At 37.6% G+C, this 19,042-nt stretch overlaps 1 protein-coding gene across 1 annotated transcript; it reads right to left on the reverse strand.

The window, feature by feature from the left end:
• Nucleotides 1–5,021: 5,021 nt before the first annotated feature.
• On the reverse strand, nucleotides 5,022–17,985 carry Calm2 (calmodulin 2). Its single transcript, XM_076833361.2, has 5 exons — nucleotides 17,922–17,985; nucleotides 12,442–12,472; nucleotides 6,169–6,312; nucleotides 5,981–6,087; nucleotides 5,022–5,210 (listed from the first exon to the last, which is right to left on the reverse strand). The coding sequence occupies exons 1-5, from the start codon at nucleotides 17,922–17,924 to the stop codon at nucleotides 5,037–5,039; spliced, it is 459 nt and encodes a 152-aa protein (XP_076689476.2). The 5' UTR covers nucleotides 17,925–17,985; the 3' UTR covers nucleotides 5,022–5,036.
• Between the last annotated feature and the right edge of the window lie 1,057 nt (nucleotides 17,986–19,042).

Consider the following 19,042-nt stretch of genomic DNA (forward strand, 5'->3'; position numbering starts at 1 on the left):
ATGCGCTTGTGATAAGAAAATCTAGCCGGCTCTGGAGTCGCCAGAGTGTCCTGGGTGAGTATCTGCGTCAAAGGAGTGTTACCGGGAGGTAACTCCGCAGTCTCCAGCAGCCCCCTCCAGATCACTTGGGAGGCATACTTAGCGCTAAAGGAATACTTTGCTTGAGCATACACTGTGTGTATTCATCCAAGTCGAAATTCTGGCGTCACTTCTCCTTTGAGGAGTGAGCACCAGACAGCAGGTTCCACCAGTTGTGAAACCACAGATCAATCCCTTCCCTCTTCCTATAGACTCATTTTGGGCCTCAATCTAGAATTCAACTAAATTCATTTTGGGTTTCTCAATCTAGAAAATTTTTTACAAACCAACCATCCCTCAACCTTAATTTCATTTTACAGAGTACCTACCATGTTCCAGGGACTTCACATACATTAATCTCATTTAATCCTCAAAACCACCCTGCAACGGCTTTATGAAAGATTTTATGAAAAATCTTTTAAGTCCTAATTTGAGGCTTCCTTGGACAATTTACCATTTGACTCAGCATCACACAGAAGTGGCAGAGCCATCCAAATACAGATTTGACTCCACTGCCCTTCATACCATGAAATTTCTGCTTCCCTAATGTGGACCTACTACCTGATCCTTTCCTTTTTTGGGTACTTTCCTAACCATTTTAATGTAACATACACACCTTTTAACTTAAAATTGAAATTGCTAAACTTGCCAGTGATCTGATAAATCCAGTGGGGATTTTCAGCTCTTATCTAAGGAAGCCTTAATTTTTCATTAATGCATCAATTACTCCCTCATTCTTGAATCCCTCTCCTCCCTTGACTACCAGGATTTGAACAGACTTGCATTTGCTTCTGTGCCTCTTTCCTATCCTCTATAGAGGATAATAATGACATTGGCTACTGTTTGGAGCCATGTCTGTGACACACTATTCACAAAGTGTGGGCAAAAACAAAGTTTACAATCCAAGCTCTCACCTCTTTTCTCTCATTACAACTTCATGCTCTCTGTAAACCCCAAATGTGGGATCTTCACATCTGTAGTCTCAATATATGCTAACCCTCCTGTATGAAATACTATTCCCTTCTTTGATACCTGGAAAACTCGAGTCAATTCCTCTTAGTACCCCTAGATGTAACCTGCCATGTCCCAAAGGACTGTTTACCTTTATTGAAGAAATAATTGAAAAATCATTTGTCTTCTAACTTTAAAATTTGTAACATAGCATGCCTGTAATCCCAGTGGCTTGGGAGGTTGAAACAGAATCACAAGTTCAAAACCAGCCTCAGGGGCTGGGGTTGTGGCTCACCAGTAGTGCACTTGCCTAGCACATGCGAGGTCTTGGGTTCCATCCTCAGCACCATATAAAAATAAAGGTATTGGGTCCAACTACAACTAAAATATTAAAAAAAAAAAAAAAACAACCCACAGCCTCAGTAAGTTGCTAATTTATAACATGGTTTCTTTATTTTGAACCCTTGGAACACAGGAAAGTTAATATTTTGAATAAAGTGCCAGTTTTCCTAGATTACAGCTGTGCCTTTGAAACACTGATATTCATATAAAACATTTGGCTGTAGTGTTAAAATGAAGACTGAGCCCAGTTCCAGAACAGGGCCTCATATATATGTACTTTTTTGCAGTGCCCAGGTGTTTATACATGCACTCTACCATTAAGCTACACCAGCCCAGATTTTATATTTCTAGTAATTCTAACACAATTCTGTGAGTGAGCTTTTGAGAAGACAATAGGACTTCAATTCTTTTAAAATACTGGAATCCTAAATTCACTTTTAAAAAAGAACCAGGCACTAGGTTTAAAATCAAATTGGGGCCAAGAAGGCAGTAAACAGGAGTACTTATAAATTTAATAGATTAATCAGGTTCATCCCTTTGCCTCATTTCATTTTCTTATTTTGGCTGAGTCTATAAAACTGGCTCAGCAGACAAGGGACTGGGACCCTAGAGACTAAAAGAATATGAAGGGTACAGAGAAGTCCAGAAACCCATACAAGGTGTGAAAATTGAACAGAAGGAACATCTTGATGAGAAAATAGTTTTATGTATCTCAAAAATAGAAACTGGATGGGTCAATGATTTCAAGGACTTTATCCATAAACCAGATTAAGCATGTAGGATAAACAAAATGTTCTCTTTAAGAAAACAATGTCTTGTATAGTTATCACTAAGCCTTATTTTCAGGGTAAGAGTTAAGGAGGAATTTCCTTTAAAAAAAACAAGACTGCAGTATTAGAGCCCCACATTATTTCTGCTGTCAGACTTTAAAAATTTTTTTTACCCTTTCTTAGAAACTCCAAGAGCAAAGGTTTACTGGAAGAAACATCTGAGAGCCAAAATGCTATGGAGGGTATTGTGGGAAATATTACCAACTATGCTAACATACAACAACATGGTTAAGATGTGAAAGTGATACATTATTTTTTATTTCTTAGTTGTAGTTGGACACAATATCTTTATTTTGTTGATTTATTTTTTTTGGGGGGTGCTGAGGATGCAACCCAGGGCCTCGCGCATGTTAGGCCAGTGCTCTATCGCTCAGCCCCAGCCCGAAAATGACTTTTTAAAGTCATAGTTCTTGGCTCAGAAACAATTACATTGTTAGGAACCAGTTTAGGAAACTATACCCATTTTAGGTAAGATAACTGAAACTTGAATAGACCTTTGAATAGACCTCTTCAGTGTTAACAGTGATGATCTACACACTGCACTGCAATAAAATTCAAAAAGTCAAAAATACCCTAGAGAAAACTACCTCACTGGGAAACAGAAAAGCAAGCTCTTATTCCACTACCTTGTAAGATTTTAATTAAAACTGTTACATCGAATACAGAAAACACTGGTATAGTAGACATCCCATCTTAATTCTTCCTATTTAATCTGTCAACTGCAATAAAGTAACATTCCTTGATATAGGATTATACATTGATAATCCTTGATATAGGATTATCAAGGCCTATAACTTCCCTTGATTTAGATAGGCATGACTTGTCAAATCTGCCGATTCAAAACATTGAGGGCTACAATAAGCCTGTAACAACTATATATAATATTTTAGGCTTGTATTTGTAATTTAAAAAAAGTATTTAAAAGGTAGTTTAAAAAAAGATAACTAAGCAAACATTTAAAAATTCATTTTATGGTTTAAGTCAAAATGGACAAATGGATTGCAGTTTAAAAGTACAATTAAAAGGTATGAAACAGCAAGCATCAACCTTATGCAGATTCCCATGATACATAAGCTTTAGAAAGATTTGTTAATGTTTCATATAAACTTTTTAAGATGTTTTATCCTAATTTATGAGGTACAATCTTGAGTGAAAAGCAAAAACATCTGAATTATAACAAGGATAAACCAATTCTGTATTTTATTCTTTAAATTAAACTTCACCAGTTAAATGACTCAGATTCAGAGCAACAGTTGGGTAAATTGTAATTTTTTTATTGGAAAACAAATATACAACTTGGAATGGATTTGAGGCAAATTGTGCCATAAGCAGATTTTCTTTAAGTGGCTAAACAAAGTTTAAAAAGCAAGTAACAATAAAAGAAAATGTTTCTGGTACAAGACCAGCAGTACAAAAAAATAGTGTACGAGTACCTGGATAATACACCCGTTTTGCAATAGTGCAACTTTTAAGTACATATTGTTGACTGTCCATAGTCCACGCAGAGTTACAACTCCACACTTCAACAACAACATGCTGACAAGTCCTAAAGAAAACTACTTTTAAAAAAGGCATAACCCAGATGTTCCCTCATTTGACCAACTCCATCTAAAGTTTGGATGTGCAGAAGGGCTTAGATATATCCAGAGTAAGCCACATGCAACATGTTACTTGATCAATTTTCTAAAATAAGGTATCAGGACAATGACAGTAAGATAAGGGAAGAAAACATGGAGGAATGAAGTCCTAATTACTATACATGCATATTTTTTTGACAGTAGGGGGAAACCTTTTACAGATAAGTTACAAACAAAGAAAAGGCAAATAAACAATTTTGTACAAGAAATTTAACACATTCTGTACAATGTCTTCACTTTGCTGTCATCATTTGTACAAACTCTGAAAAGAAAAAACATAACAGGTTCAGTCACATACACTCAGTCATAAAGTAGTAGTCTCTATTTCCATTCTTTCCTTGAAATTACAAAGTATAGGTGAAAGTTTACTGCCAAGACTATAACTTTATAAACTGCAATTATTCAAGATTTTTAATGTATAAGACTAATGTTTTATATAAGCTATATTTTTTAAAAAGCAGCATTGGGGGGGAGGTGGCTGGGGTTGTGGCTCAGCAGTAGAACTGCTCTCCTAGCATGTGTGAGGGCTTGGGTTTGACAAAAAATAAAGGTATTCAACTACAACTTAAAAGACAGCAATTTGGTTTTATAATTTAGACTGGGTTACCAGTGAACAACACTTCAGAGCAATGAACCAGATTTAATCTTTAGAATTAATTTTATGCTGTTTTCTAGATTGAGTAGTTACGTCAAAATACAAGTGAGAAAATATAAGCCAAATGTTTGTGGAAAATTTTAAATTTCTGAAGGCCTTGCTTTCTACAATGGCCATCCTGAAGCTTAAAGATGCATCTGATTTTAAATTCAAGCATATGTAAACAGCTTTAGATTTAAAGTCAATTAGAGGGAATAAAGAAAAGGCAGTAAAAGAAATAAAGTTCCTTAATTTCACATAAGGAATTGAAAGCTTTCTGAACTGTCTCACACAATCCTTAATACAAAAAATTGTACACTGCTTCTCAAATTTTAATGTACTATGAATCACATAATCATCCATAAGTGCAAATTCTAAGTATAGATGCAATACTGATCTTTCTAAAAAGTTCTTAAGTGACAGTGACATTGCCTAGACTGAAGATAACATTTGGAATAGCAAAAAAAGGTTAGTAAATATTTACTATTTTAGCATCCTAATTTTTTGAGGGTAAAAAAATCTGTATTGCTAGTTTTGACCTGAGATAACCAACTTACTTTTAATTTAAAAAAATAAAAGCACAGCATGAGACCATGATTTACCTTCATAGTTTACTTGACCATCACCATCAATATCTGCTTCCCTGATCATTTCATCAACCTCTTCATCTGTTAACTTCTCTCCAAGGTTTGTCATCACATGGCGAAGTTCTGCTGCACTAATATAGCCATTGCCATCCTAGCGAAAAGTTTAGCATAATGTATGAGTAAATTAGAATTATCATGGAAATTTAATTAGTTAAATTAAAATTAGAAATCCATACAAACTACAGAATCTACAAATAACCTTCGGAATGTCACTAAACAGGATGTCCTATGTTTAATGCCACTATTCCACTGGATGCAGTGGTGCATACCTGTAATCCCAGTGATTCGGAAAGCTGAGGCAAGAGAAGTTCAAAGCCAGCCTCAACAAAAGTGAGGCCTTAAGCAACTTGGTGAGAACCTGTCTCTAAATACAAAAGAGGGCTGGGGATGTGGCTCAGTGGTAGAGTGCTCCCGAGTTCAATCCCCGGTTACCAACACCCATCCCCCTCCACAAAAAAATAATACAACTACAATTCCCACATTCCAAAGTCACGTGATTATCTTCTGTTCCAGAAGATCAATGAAATACATGTTATCAGGAAATCTAAGTTTATGCAAAACAACTTTCCTTTTGTACTGGCAACCACTGAGCCACATCCCCAGTCCTTTCTATTTTCTATTTTGAGACATGGTTTTCACTACAAGGCTGAGGCTGACCTCAAATTTGCTATTCTCCTGCCTCAGCCTCCTATGTAGCTGGGATTATAGGCATGAACCAGCACATTGGATTTAAAAAGCTTTTATTGACATTAAAATTATGTTGGTAAATCATCAGAAGCATGTCTTCAAAAACTTAGGTCTTGGCATCTTCACTTCATCCTCAAATTAAAATTTGACTTTATCCAGTCCTTGAATACCTACCTTATCAAACACACGGAATGCTTCTCTAATTTCTTCTTCGCTGTCTGTGTCTTTCATTTTTCTTGCCATCATTGTCAGAAATTCAGGGAAGTCAATTGTGCCATTACCTAAAATAGTTTGTTTAGTTAAAATATTAAATATAAATACCTCTTCTTTGATCCTATTCCCTCCAAATTAAAAAGACTTACCATCAGCATCTACTTCATTAATCATGTCCTGTAACTCTGCTTCTGTGGGATTCTGCCCAAGAGACCTCATTACAGTTCCCAATTCCTTTGTTGTTATAGTTCCATCACCATCCTTGTCAAATAGTGAAAAAGCTTCTTTGAATTCTGTTTGAAAGACCATAATCCAAATATACAGGTTAACAACAACAACAACAAAAACCAATTCACCAAAAAATGTTAAAAATGTACTCACTCATTCTTAATAAAGCAAAGATATATTTAAAGACAGCATCTAAAATGGACATCTAACAAAATAGGTGGGAAAACATAACATTTCAAATATTTTTTGGCCAATCACACCCCAGTATAGGCTTCACACTGAAACTGTTTCATGGAACATAATTCAACATTACAGATCTAACCTACACTGACAATTGAAAAATAAAATTACTGGTACCAAATAAATATTTCCAGAGTAATTATACTATTTATTAGTGCATTAAGAATTTGCTTCAAAGGTGAAAACTGTCTAAATCAATTGCCTACCATATTCAAAACCAAATAATTTTTAAACTTCAGTATATACAATAGGCTAGTTTTCTTTTATAGGAAAGTATACAGGACTATCACCAAATAATTTATAATGATGGCAAAAAGGGGCTGAAAAATTATGTCAAGTTTTAATCAAGTGCTCATTATTGAGAACAAAGACAATTTAGACTTTTCTTTCACACCTAAAACTCCAAGCTTATAAGGAATAAAATAAATTATCTCTCAAGATCCTGTGAAATTGTGTTCTTCCATCTCTTCTTTGAACTCAACTACTACTTTACTGATTTCGCCCATTGACACATAAATACTTCAAGTCTCTCAGCCTAAAACTAAAGTCACACCTAAGTTATGTTATGTTTTCTTTTTAAGTGCTTGTACTTATCCCTTCCCAAATTTTGGAAGGCACCACTACTTAAACAATCCATTATTAAAAATCACTTTCAGCTCCAACCTTGGGCGGGGGTGTGTGAAATAAGTTAATCAATAAGCCCTTAGCTGCCTGATTAGCCAAGATATGTTTTGATATGTAGAGGCCATATGGGACAGAAGCTAACAGCAGGGTTGAACCTGACTTCCTGAGTAGAACATCTCGGCTTTGCTACTTATCAGCAAAGTAAAAAGGGCAAAAAACTCAATCTGCTTCACTATCACTTTTCTTTAAAAAAAAAAGGGGGGGGTAGGGAGGGTGTGCCTTGGGTTGTAACTCAGTGGTAGAGCACTTGCCTTGCATGTGTGATGAATCAAGTCTGATCTTCAGCACCACATAAAGATAAATAAAGGTATTGTTGTCCGTTTACAACTAAAACTATGTTGTAAATGGACAGCTATCTATCTTCTACATAACTGATAGTTTTAAGGGACTTTTTTATGTTAAAAGGGGGGGGGGTAGGAGGACTAACTGTACCTACCTTCCCAAGTTTAATTTATGTAAACACTTAGAACTACTGCACTGAAAAACTCAAAATTCTCTTGGTTTACCTCCCACTTTACACTGACCAAACAAAAGGTCCTTGGCTCTTATCTCAATCTGTAGAGTGAGCAATTTTACCATTTCTCTCTGACCATTTCATCTATACTACTTAAAACAAAAACTTCTTAATTAACAAGTTTTGTTGAAATCTACCATTTTAATATTACTTGATTCTTTTTCTACCTCTACAACCAATATTTTGGTTTTAAGTGTCATTGTCTTTTGCTAGGACTATTACCATTGCAATCCTCCTGCCTCAGCCTCGGGAAGACATTGGGATTACAGGTATGTGCCATAGCACCTCCCCCTACCCATGGGATTTTTTACAATCACCCACACATCAGCCTGGATCTATTATCTCTTTGGATCACCATGTTACTTTTTTCTGCTTAAAATTATTTTAACTGCTTAGCTTTATTTAGATATCACTGACTAGTTGTAGTAGCTTGCCACATTCAGTAGTACTATAATAGTTCCATTCATATATATATCACTTGTTTCCAAAGGAACTCATTTCAAATCAGAAGCTTAGTGCCACACTAATAACAGCTTTTATGACAATACTATAGCACTAGACTACATCAATCTAATGACAAAAATAGATTAGGAATTCCCTACCTATAAAGAAAAGGATTTGATAAAGGTTTAAAAAAAAAAAAAAGACGTACTCATTACCTAGAAACATATAAACCATTATAATTCATACACTCACAATCTATCACCTAATAACTTAGGTTACAAAAAACAAAAGTATTTAGAGATGCATATTTGTTTACATTGCTTTCTCTGCTATGGAACATCTAGCTATGGGCATTACTTAATGCCATCATTAAGTACATACTTTCCCAATGTTAAAGCAGCAATAATTAAATGATTTAACTATTAACTAAATTATGAAAGAGGAATGGTTTAAGTTTATATTATTTGTGCTCTAAATTTCAAGAAGTTAAAAAATCCAATGAGCCTTTAAATATTGCTAAAATAAATGAGAATTAAACACAATGCTATACCTACTATTTACTTTATGAATGCAAGAAAATGATGATAGGGCTGAGTTACAGCTCAGTGATAGAGCATTTGCCTAGTATGCACAGGCCCTGGGTTCAATCCTCAGCATTGAAAAAAAAGTCAGATTTTTAGAGCTAGATCACACCTATAATCCCAGTAATTTAGGAGGCTAAGGCAGGATAATTGCAAGTATGAGGCCAGCCTCAGTAACTTAGTGTGACCCCATCTCAAAAAATTAAAAAATAAATAAAGGGTGAGGGCGTAGCTCGATGGCAAAGCACCCCTGGGTTCAAGCTCCAGTACCAAAAACAAAGGAAGGGGAGGAAGCGAAGTTTTATTCCAAAGTTCTGCTTGAAATAGAATAAAATAATAAACTCCAAAGTACAATTTAAATTCACTTGTCTTTTCAGAACTAGCATAACCTTTATGTACAGAAGCATTTAACTCTGCACAAGGGAAATCCCTAAAATGACCTAATATATCCAGGAGTTAAAACCTAAATACACAATAAAGAACAGGTCTTGAATGTCAGAACAGCTATCTTCTACATAACTGATAGTTTTAAGGAACTTCCCAAAATTCATTTGAGCTATGCCTAAGTTGAAATTTTCAGAAAAGTCACCAAGTTTTACTACTTCTTCATTAGTAGTCTCAGGACCCTTTCCTAATTAATTAGTTCATTACATATATCTAATTCTGTTAAAATAGGTTGTAATATCCCTTTTAAAGGTCTATTGTATGGAAACTATGTTGTCATATGTAATTGTTGCTAAAAACTATATAAGGTTAATGTTTTTTCAAATGTGGGCCTTCAACATTTAATAAAGTCTCATGGAAGTGAGGGAAGGAAATTTCTTGTGTATCTTGTCCTTTGAGTGTCTAAAATCCAACAACTGAAGATATCATGTCACAAACAAAATTAACTTGTTAATGATACCACAACAGGCTGGAGTGTTCTTTAAGACCTAGTAATATAACAAGTTTAGTAACCTTACCTCAATAAGATTAAGTTATTTGCTGTTAGTGGAATTTTTTCTTTCTTTCTTTCTTTTTGGTAACAGCAATTGAACCCAGGGCTACAAAACCACTAAGTCACATCCCCAGCCCTTTTTTGAGTCAGGATCTTGCTCAGTTGCTGAGGCTGGCTTTGACTTATAATCCTCTTGCCCCAGCCTCCCCAGTGCTGGGATTATAGATATGCACTACCACACCTGGCTTATTAGAATTTCTGAACAAAGATTTAGTAATGATCATTACATGTCAATAAAAATAGTTTCAAAGTATGTTGGCATACTCAATGTTACAGTACTCATTGGGCTTGCTAACATTTGTTCTTAGAAGATGATAAAAATAAAGATATTGTCCAACTTAAAAAGTCTATCATGTACTTGTAAGCTTTAAGAGTTGCGTGGTTAAGAGAATAGTAATGAATATCAACTGGGTGACTTTCACCTGGGGTAACATTTTCTATACTGAAGTGAATGTTATATATTAGATATACAAAGAGACACAACTACCTGACTGGAAATGATAAATGAAAAGCAAATATATTTACAGGTCAGAGTTTAAGACTGGAAATTCTAAAGGCCATCTCTCCTATAGAGAGATGGTCTTTATTTGTCAGCTTTGAGAAATAAACTCTCATGTGTATCTCTGCAAAGAAAAAAAATTTGGAAACATTAAATTGTCTATCTCCTGAAGGAAACATTATATAAAAACAATTTCACACCAGGCATGCTGGTGCATGCCTGTAATCCGTCTCAGGAGACAGATGCAGGAGGACTACAAATTTGAAGATAGCCTCAGCATCTTGGCAAGGCCCTAAGCAACAGGGAAACCTTGTCTTAAAATATAAAAGGTCTGGGGATATAGCTCAGTGGTAAAGTATCCCTGGGTTAAATCCCCAGTACCAATATATAAATATAAGTAGATTTCATATAATATTTTATTGTTTGAGGAGACTTAACTCTGTAAACTCATGGGGTGGAAGACTTGCTTAAAAAAAACAAACTATTTTTTGTTGTAGATGGACACAATACCTTTATTTACTTATTATGCGGTGCTAAAGATCAAACCCAGTGCCTCACACATGCTAGAAAAGCACACTACCACTGAGCTACAACCCCAGCCTTTGCTTTAAGCTTTTATTGAGAGATCCATAGTTGAGTTCCATGTGGGTTTTAGAAAATGTTCAGGTGCTTCTAAGCACTTATTGAACTCTTCCTGACTTACTGGGAAATTTGAAATTAAATTACTCGGTGCTTGTGCTAAATAAAGACTACTGAAAGCAAATGAACAGGTTGAAAAACATTCTAACACTGCAATTAATTTTTAAAATACAAAAAATTGGGGATGTTCCCCCAACATTTTACCCATCTCAAAGTCTGTATTAGAATAAAACTTTAAAAAGTATTAATGTTTAAATGATATAGTACAAAGAAAACAGGATATTGGGTTTTATGTAATAATTTCACATATTTCCGTAGCAAACCACATATTTTAAAAACTTCATTTCAATAGCTGTCACTACTTTTTAAGTCAAAATTCAGTGACATTTATAAACATCTTTTCTAGAGAAAATAATTATTCACCAATAGAGAATACACAGGTTGAGTATTCCTTATATAAAACGCTTGGAACCAGAAATGTTTCAGATTTTAAAGTATTTATGAATTTATAACCCACCCTGTAAATGGATCCCAAGTCTAAACACGAAATTCATTTGTTTCCTATTCACCTTAATATACCCAACCTCACAAGGTAATTTTATCTTTAGTATCTGAGCATTTTGACTTCAATCCATCAAATGAAGCTGGGTATGTAATTTTCCACTGATGATGTCATGTCAGCCCTCATTAAGTTTCTGATTTGGGGACATTTCAGATTTTCACATTAAGGAGGCCCAAACTATATATGCAATTCTAAATTTAAAATACTAATTTAAGCCAGAGTAAATTCAGTGTTTCTTCCTTAGAATTAATTTCTTTCTTCCTTCTCCTCTTTTTTTCATGGTCCTGGGGATTTTAAAATTTCATTTTGTACCAGGGATTGAACTTAGAGGCACCTAACACCACTTAGCCAAATCCCCAGACCCCCCCGCCCCCCCCCCCCCGCTTTTTTTTTGAGACAGGGTCTAAGTTGCTGGTGCTAACTTTTGAATATTCAATCCTCCTGCCTCAACCTCTGGAGCCCAGCTCATAGTACTGGAGACTTAACCCAGCAGTACTCTGCCACTTAGCTATGCCCCCAGCCAGTTTTTAGGGTCCCCACTAAGTCGCCAAGGCTGGCCTTTATTTTTTATCCTCCTGCCTTAGCCTCTAAGTTGCTGGGATTACAGGGGCACACCATCTCACCAAGCTCAATATTCATTTCCTAATTCTACGTTTCAAATTATCTTAAGTCACTACTTGGCTCGTTTTCTTGTGGATACCGATTTGGAGCTTCAATGTTTACTAGCCCAGAATTCATGTTTTATGGTAAGGTAATCTTCAAAATACAAAGACCACCACCGAGCTCTTAAGCATATCCAGACTAAAATACATTGCTTTAAGCAACAGCCCCAAGCATCTTTCACAGGAAATGTTTACTTTCTCACTTGTCCAAGCAGGCTAAATTATTATATTAACATTCCATCCAGTTGTTACCATCTCTGACATACAACAAAGCCAATAATTTCATATAAGTACCTATTTTGAGGTTGTCTATTCAGTTCAATTTGTAAAAGAAAAAAAAAATCCAATGGGCATAATCTAGCAATTTCTCACCTGCAATCTGCTCTTCAGTCAGTTGGTCAGCCTACAAAGAAATCAAAAAGGTAGATTAGTGATTTAGAAGTTATGTAAATTAACAGTTGCAGAGATAAGTTTTGAAACTTTCAAGGTTCATTTTATATCATAAACTTCAGTTAGTTCAACATTTCTTAGTATCAGGAAAACACAGATCTGGTTTACCTTCACAGATATAAAGTCTTGACTCAATGTTTAGGATATACATATTTCAGAATACTTTTGAAAGTTTATTATCCACAACTGAAAATCTGTCATACAATTTCATCAGGAATTGTTCTTCTAAAGCACAGAACCCAATAAAAATGGTGTTTTCTTTTTCAAGGTGAGAATACCAAAATTTAAGCTGACCCATGGCAGATACAAGCCATTAAATTGTCACTGAGAGCAAATATTTAAGAATCCCAAATTGAAAGTTATTACCATGAATGATTTGAAACGCCATTCTGACATGAAAAAGTGATCCCCCCCAAAAAAAGCAGCAGCATCACTGCCAGTTTTTAGTACTTCTCATCTGGCAGACAAATGCAAAAAATCCAGGGTTCTGACCATCTGAACTACAATATTTACCAAATCTAAGTCCTGCTATCTATTTTCTTTTCTTTTTGAAATCTCAAAGCCAGCCTAAAGTTTGTAATGGGCATGGGGATGGGGGAGAGGAAGGATATGGGGAAGGACTTTACTTTTGATCCTCCTGCCTTAGCCTCTGAGTTGCTGGGACTACAGGGGAACTTTACCATTGCACAATACCCCCACAGCCCTTTTTATTTTGACACAGGGTCTCACTACTAAGTTGCCTGAAGCTGGTCATGAACTTCGGATCCTTCTGCCTCAGTCTCCCAAGTAGCTGTGCCACTGCACCCAGCTGGTTTGTGATGTTTTTACAGCATATATAGAAGAGTTTCTTGAGGCTTTGTTGTTGATGTTCTTTAATTTCAGGGTCAGGTTTAATTTAGGTGGGTTAAGGTAAAACAAAATAACAGAGCCACAATTAAGACTCAAAAAGTGTAACACATACCTTGTACCTTGAATTTCAGAGCACCATAATAACATTTTCAAAATATACACTTTTTTGTTGTTCTTGTGGCATTCATTTTTCATCTTTCACTGCTTATTAGTACATACATCCATAAAACAACAGCATGGTATTGAGGAGTGCTGCCAAGAGAGACTATCTAAAATGCCTACCAGTGTGAAAGTGTACCCTGATTAATCCATTCACTTACTTGTTGGGAGAAGAAAAATAAACACTGCCTGGTTTCACTCTTTAACAAATGAACACACCCTGAGGAAGGCTAACCTTATGTGGAATTGGACTCAAATTTCTCGATGGTACACATGAGAAAATTTTAAAATGAACCCAGTAAGAAGTTTCTTTCCCTGCTCAATAATTCTAATTTGACCATGATAAGAAATGAATGTTTCTATTAGAGAAAAGGAAAAAAAAAAAAAAAAAAAAAAAACCCCAAAAGAAATTAGCATAAGTTCCAATGCAAAAGTTTCCCAAGATAAACTCTTTCTCCTATAAGTCCCAATCCTCCACTAACAAATATCTGGTGTAATATTAGGTCAAGCAGTTTTACCTAGCAGAATCCACTGAGAATGTTTATTTTTTATAACAGAAGCTACAGAAAATTTACTTCTAGTCAGATTGCATTTTGCAGGTCTCTTGAAGGAAGAGCCACAGGGACAGTATAGAAATAAGTAGTGTTTGGAATCATATTGGAGCTGGTTCCCAAATCTGCCACTTAATTAGCTGTGTGACCCTGGACAGGTTACTCAACCTCTCAGAGTCAACTCCATCTGCAACACAATACCCTTGTGAGGGTTGTTGTACAGAGCAAAACTATAAGGAGATAGTCTAAAGGTCAAGTTAATGGTAACTATTAATTTACATAAATTAATTAACCTACAATGTTAAATATAAACCTGACTAGCCCAATTTTCACAAAGGTGGTAAACATGCATGGCATTATAAAGCCCTTTTCAGCAAAGGTACCATTTTCTGTGTCAATTTTATTTAAGGGTAGAAAACTAAAAATCTCAAGGCTCAACAGATGTGGCAGATGAAATCAGCTGAAAAGTAAAAAATGTTAAGCTAAATGTCTGGCAGGCACTGCATTATGTGTGAAAGCTAAAGGAATTAGTGCTATATACCGGGAGGCATGGGTATGTTCTCTCATACCCCATGCTGGGGGCGGGCTCACAAATATGAAAGATGAGAAGTCCTGAAGATGCTAGCTATAAAAAGAAATTTTGAAATCGTCAAATTTGCTTGCAATGTCAAAATTTAAGAACTTTAAGCCATCTTCTCTAGCTCTAGATCTCCACGCAAACTGCAACCTTAGAACTGATCAAAAAAAATGAACTGGAAATAACTAAGCACAATAGAGACTAAATTATATAACATGAAACCTTTCAATTTTGCTCGGAAGGTTTCAAGAAGTTTTTATATACTATTTACCTAAGTTAAAATTTTTAAAATAAACTTTGCCAGCAACATTCAGGTTGTAACCTCTTGAAAGCAAGACTATCAATCAGACTTCCTAACACTCTAACTTTTCCAAATAAATTTTATTCTTCATTCTGTCCATGGAGAGTGCCATTTTCTTATTTAGAAGAATAAGAATTATACTTCTGGGAAAACACAAGCTCATTAATATGTGTTTATCTCAGTAAAGTGAAGACTAATTCACTAGAGATGACTAGTTCTTACTCTCTTATTTTTTCAACTGCTGACATAATTCTTCATACTGCTTTTGTCAATCCAAAGCAGACTACCAGACATTAGTATGCTCTCAGGTTCCACCCCAACCTACTGAACCCAATGTGCATTTTAGAGAACCACTAACTTGCACTACTGCTTGCCCTGAAGCAAATACATTATGTACCTATTAAATGAAATGGTACTCAAAAGTAGGTACCCATAATGTGTGAAGTTTCTGTGGGGAAAAGTGGTTTAGAAAATCTGAAGGTCTTATCTGAGTTCACAGGCTCAAAAGGAAATATAAATTGCTACCCTCTGTCCATTTCTATCTGTTCATTCCACCCAACTGTTACTTAGATATAAAGGCTTCAATAGCTAACATTTTTTCTATAAATAAGCCAGGCTATTTTTTTTGCCTTTATCAAAATCAGTCTAAATTATTTCAGTAGATACTTTAATTCTGACAGATCAGCAATTATTATATAGCATCTTGAACCAAAACAGAAACTACTGGAACAAAATCACTTCATAAAAATTAGGTTCTTTTAGTAAAAGGTCTAATTTCGAGCCAAAGCTAGAATTTTCTGTAATACAGCCAAAGCAAATTATTTGATTTTCTGGTCTAACAGAAACAGACCTTACAGTATGATTGAATAACAATTATTCAAACTGAAGTGACAAAATTTTCTGGCTTTTCACTTTTTCAACTTATCACACTGCTCAATTCTTCTTGAATCAATCCCCTCTCAATAAACATATACTGACTACAATATCTATAAGCAATCTTATATACTTTGAAAAAATACATATGGAATAATTTTTAATTCTTGATGGAGTGCTAATTTTGAAAACAATCTCAAAATATTATATTTTGAAATCAAGAACAATTTTTAAACTAATTTATTACTTGAGGATGACTGCCAATTTAACAAAAAAACAAAACAAAACAAAAACCCAATACAGCAATGACGCAAACATTAACTACAAAAGCTTATCATTGGCAAAGGACCACAGATTTAGACACAAACTATTCTTCCCCAAGAAAATCTACTTAAATATTTAATTCGGTTATGAGACTGGATTAGAAAATACCTATCCCTTAATTAAAAATTTATATATACTGCATATTTTGAAATTATTATTACATCCGTATAATGTAATCCTCTTTTGCTTAAAGAATAAATTCGGCCAGCATATTTAAATTAAAAATAATGTAAAATATCAAGATGGGAAGAATCCACCAAACTTATATGAACGTTAGTTTTTACCATGGTGAACTCTCCCCACACCCATACAGGCTGGAGGTTTCACTTGGCAAGGATTCCAAACTCCTGTTTAAGATGTCACCTTGCCTCTTGGACACACCCATCGCCATTAACCACTTGGCAGAACGAACCACAAAATAAGTATTGCAAATTATCACCCGCAATTTTTTTTTTTTAAACAGGAAGGAATGGGAGGTCCAAGAGTCCTGGGTAACAGAAAAATGCTTTCTAAAATCCCCTGCCCTCCCCGTACACTCTTCTACCAGTACAGTATTTGACAGCTCTTATTGTATAAATGAATTGTACGTTAAGATCAGCTGGCAACTTCTACACGGAAATAAGAGTCATTTTCAAGGCATGCTGTGTGGTCGTGGTTTTTTACCATTAGGAGTGCACGAGTACTCAAGAACAGGACAGTGGCCCCTTTCAAAGGGACCCGTGCAATTATTATATGAAGACAAGATCGATTACATGAAGACCGACTTTCACAACAGAATGGCAATCACCCCAGCTCAGTGAATATAAAACACCTTTCACACCGCAGCCAGAGCCGAACGCTCTTCCTAACAGGATAGGTCTTTTGAGATGCGTTGGTTAAAAGCATAAAATTCATTTCCTTCAAAGGTAAAGCCACTTAAAACGTTTTTTTTCTTAATCCAGCCTGATTGTTGGAAGACCGCCCCAAGGTTCGGATGGAATAGAAATAACAGGGTGGCCAGCTGGGTGGGGAAGTGCCGAAGCTCCCTCCTCCGCCAGCCGGCCCCGCAGCGCAGCGGGCCGCTGAAACCTCCGCAGTCCTGCAGGTGCCAACGCAGCAGCTGGAGCGCGAGAGGAGCAGAGCGGGCGGCGGCTCCCGGCCCCGCGCGGCACCCGCCCGCCCCGCCCCCACTGGCCGCTCCCTGCGCCGCGCGGGCTCGGCCCACACAGCGCGCCGCCCGCTCGCGCGCCCCCCGGACCCCGGCACGCGGGGGCTAACGGCGGCGCCAGCGCTCGCCCCGGGGCCCCGCGCGCTCCTCCCCCCCCACAGGCGCATGGCGGCCGCCAGCGGACAAAGGCGCTTCCTGGCGCCCGCTCTAACCGTCCGTTGGGTGTTTGAATCTGGCCACTGGGTTGACCTTTCAAGACGTCCGACAGAAAGAACTCTTGGCTCCCTCGCCCCCTCTTTTCTCCTCCTCTCCCCCATGTGCCAGACTGCCCCGCACCCCCGACCCATCCTTCCCTAGCCGAGCTCCCGCAGAAGCTTCCCAGCCTCAGGGGCTGTGAGCCCGGCCCTCCAACTGACTAGAGGAAGCCCCCCTGTGGAGTAGGGGGATGGGGGAGAACCTGCGACACTACCGTCACTGGCGCCCCCGGCCTCTTTTGCGCCATCCCTCTGGGGAAAGCTACTCCTTGAGGGTGGAAATGAGGCGAAATCCCTTTCTTTAGCTTATCTGTTTCAGCCTTTCCCCGCCACAGGTCAAGCGCCAGCAGCTCAGCGACGCACTCACCATGCTGCAAGCGCTACCGGTTTCCGAGACACGACCACACAACCACTCGGCTCACTCGCTCCACTCGGACTAATTCTCCTCCTCCGCCCCCAGTGCCTCATAAACACCTCCCTCCGCTAGATCCCTCCGCCGTACGCCAGATAACGGAACATCGCAAACGAGTCCCGGCCAGCCCCCTCCCCTCAAACTCTCCTCGAGACCCCTTTATCCACAGTTATTTGATCGACGAGGCAAGAGATAAAGGGAAATGGGGGAACGGATGACGTAAGTGGGTTTCGTTTAACAGTGAGCCGTTAAAAGGCCGGTGGAGTCGCGCCTGTGGAGCGCTATTTTGCGGCGCGGAGGAGCATCTCAGGGACGACGCGCACTACGATAGTCGTTGAAACGGCCTCTGATTGGCTGATTCGTACCTGCAATGCGTCACTCGGACTCGCAGCCGCCGCCGAGACGCGGTGCGGCTTCTGCCGTTGCTGCACGGGCCGTGCTGTCCTGGCAACTGCGCCAGGAGGCAGAGTCGCTTCTTTTGCGCTTGTCCGGAGAACCTTCCAGCTCCATCTCTCTTTCTCTGCCACATTCACACAAACACTTTCCTGTCCTTTATTGAAGGGTCGATGAAAACTCCTTAAGCTATTGTGAAGCCGAAAGACCCCCAATAAACACATACTCCACTCTCAGTTTTTCAGCCTAGTTTTCTGGGCCTCATAGAGGCCATTTATCGTTTCACTTCCTTACAAAACCCATGGAAATCTGGATAAGGGCAAATGCAGCTGCTCAGCTGACAGACTAATCTGAAAAGGTCTTCCGTTTATACTTCCCCTTCACTTTCCTTTGCCAGCAGTAATTTATGGGGGGGTGGGCGGGGAGTCACTCAAAACCCATATCCCAAGATGCTGTGGGATTGGTTTTTCCAAATGGTCTCTCGATTCTGGGAACCCAAAGTAGACAGCCGGTGGAGCGGATGCTGAGAAGTTAAAGAGGAACTGGGGATTAATGCTCAAAATGCAGTTATTTAAGAAGGTTGATGGTAGAATCTGAGCCCAGAAAAAAAAAAAAAAAAAATCATATTAAGCCATATCAAGGCTTCCCCGTAAAAAGCACCGTTCTGTGGACCCTTGAAACCT

The sequence above is a fragment of the Callospermophilus lateralis genome, chromosome 14 (assembly GCF_048772815.1).
Source record: "Callospermophilus lateralis isolate mCalLat2 chromosome 14, mCalLat2.hap1, whole genome shotgun sequence".
In the NCBI taxonomy this organism is placed as follows: Eukaryota; Metazoa; Chordata; class Mammalia; order Rodentia; family Sciuridae; genus Callospermophilus; species Callospermophilus lateralis.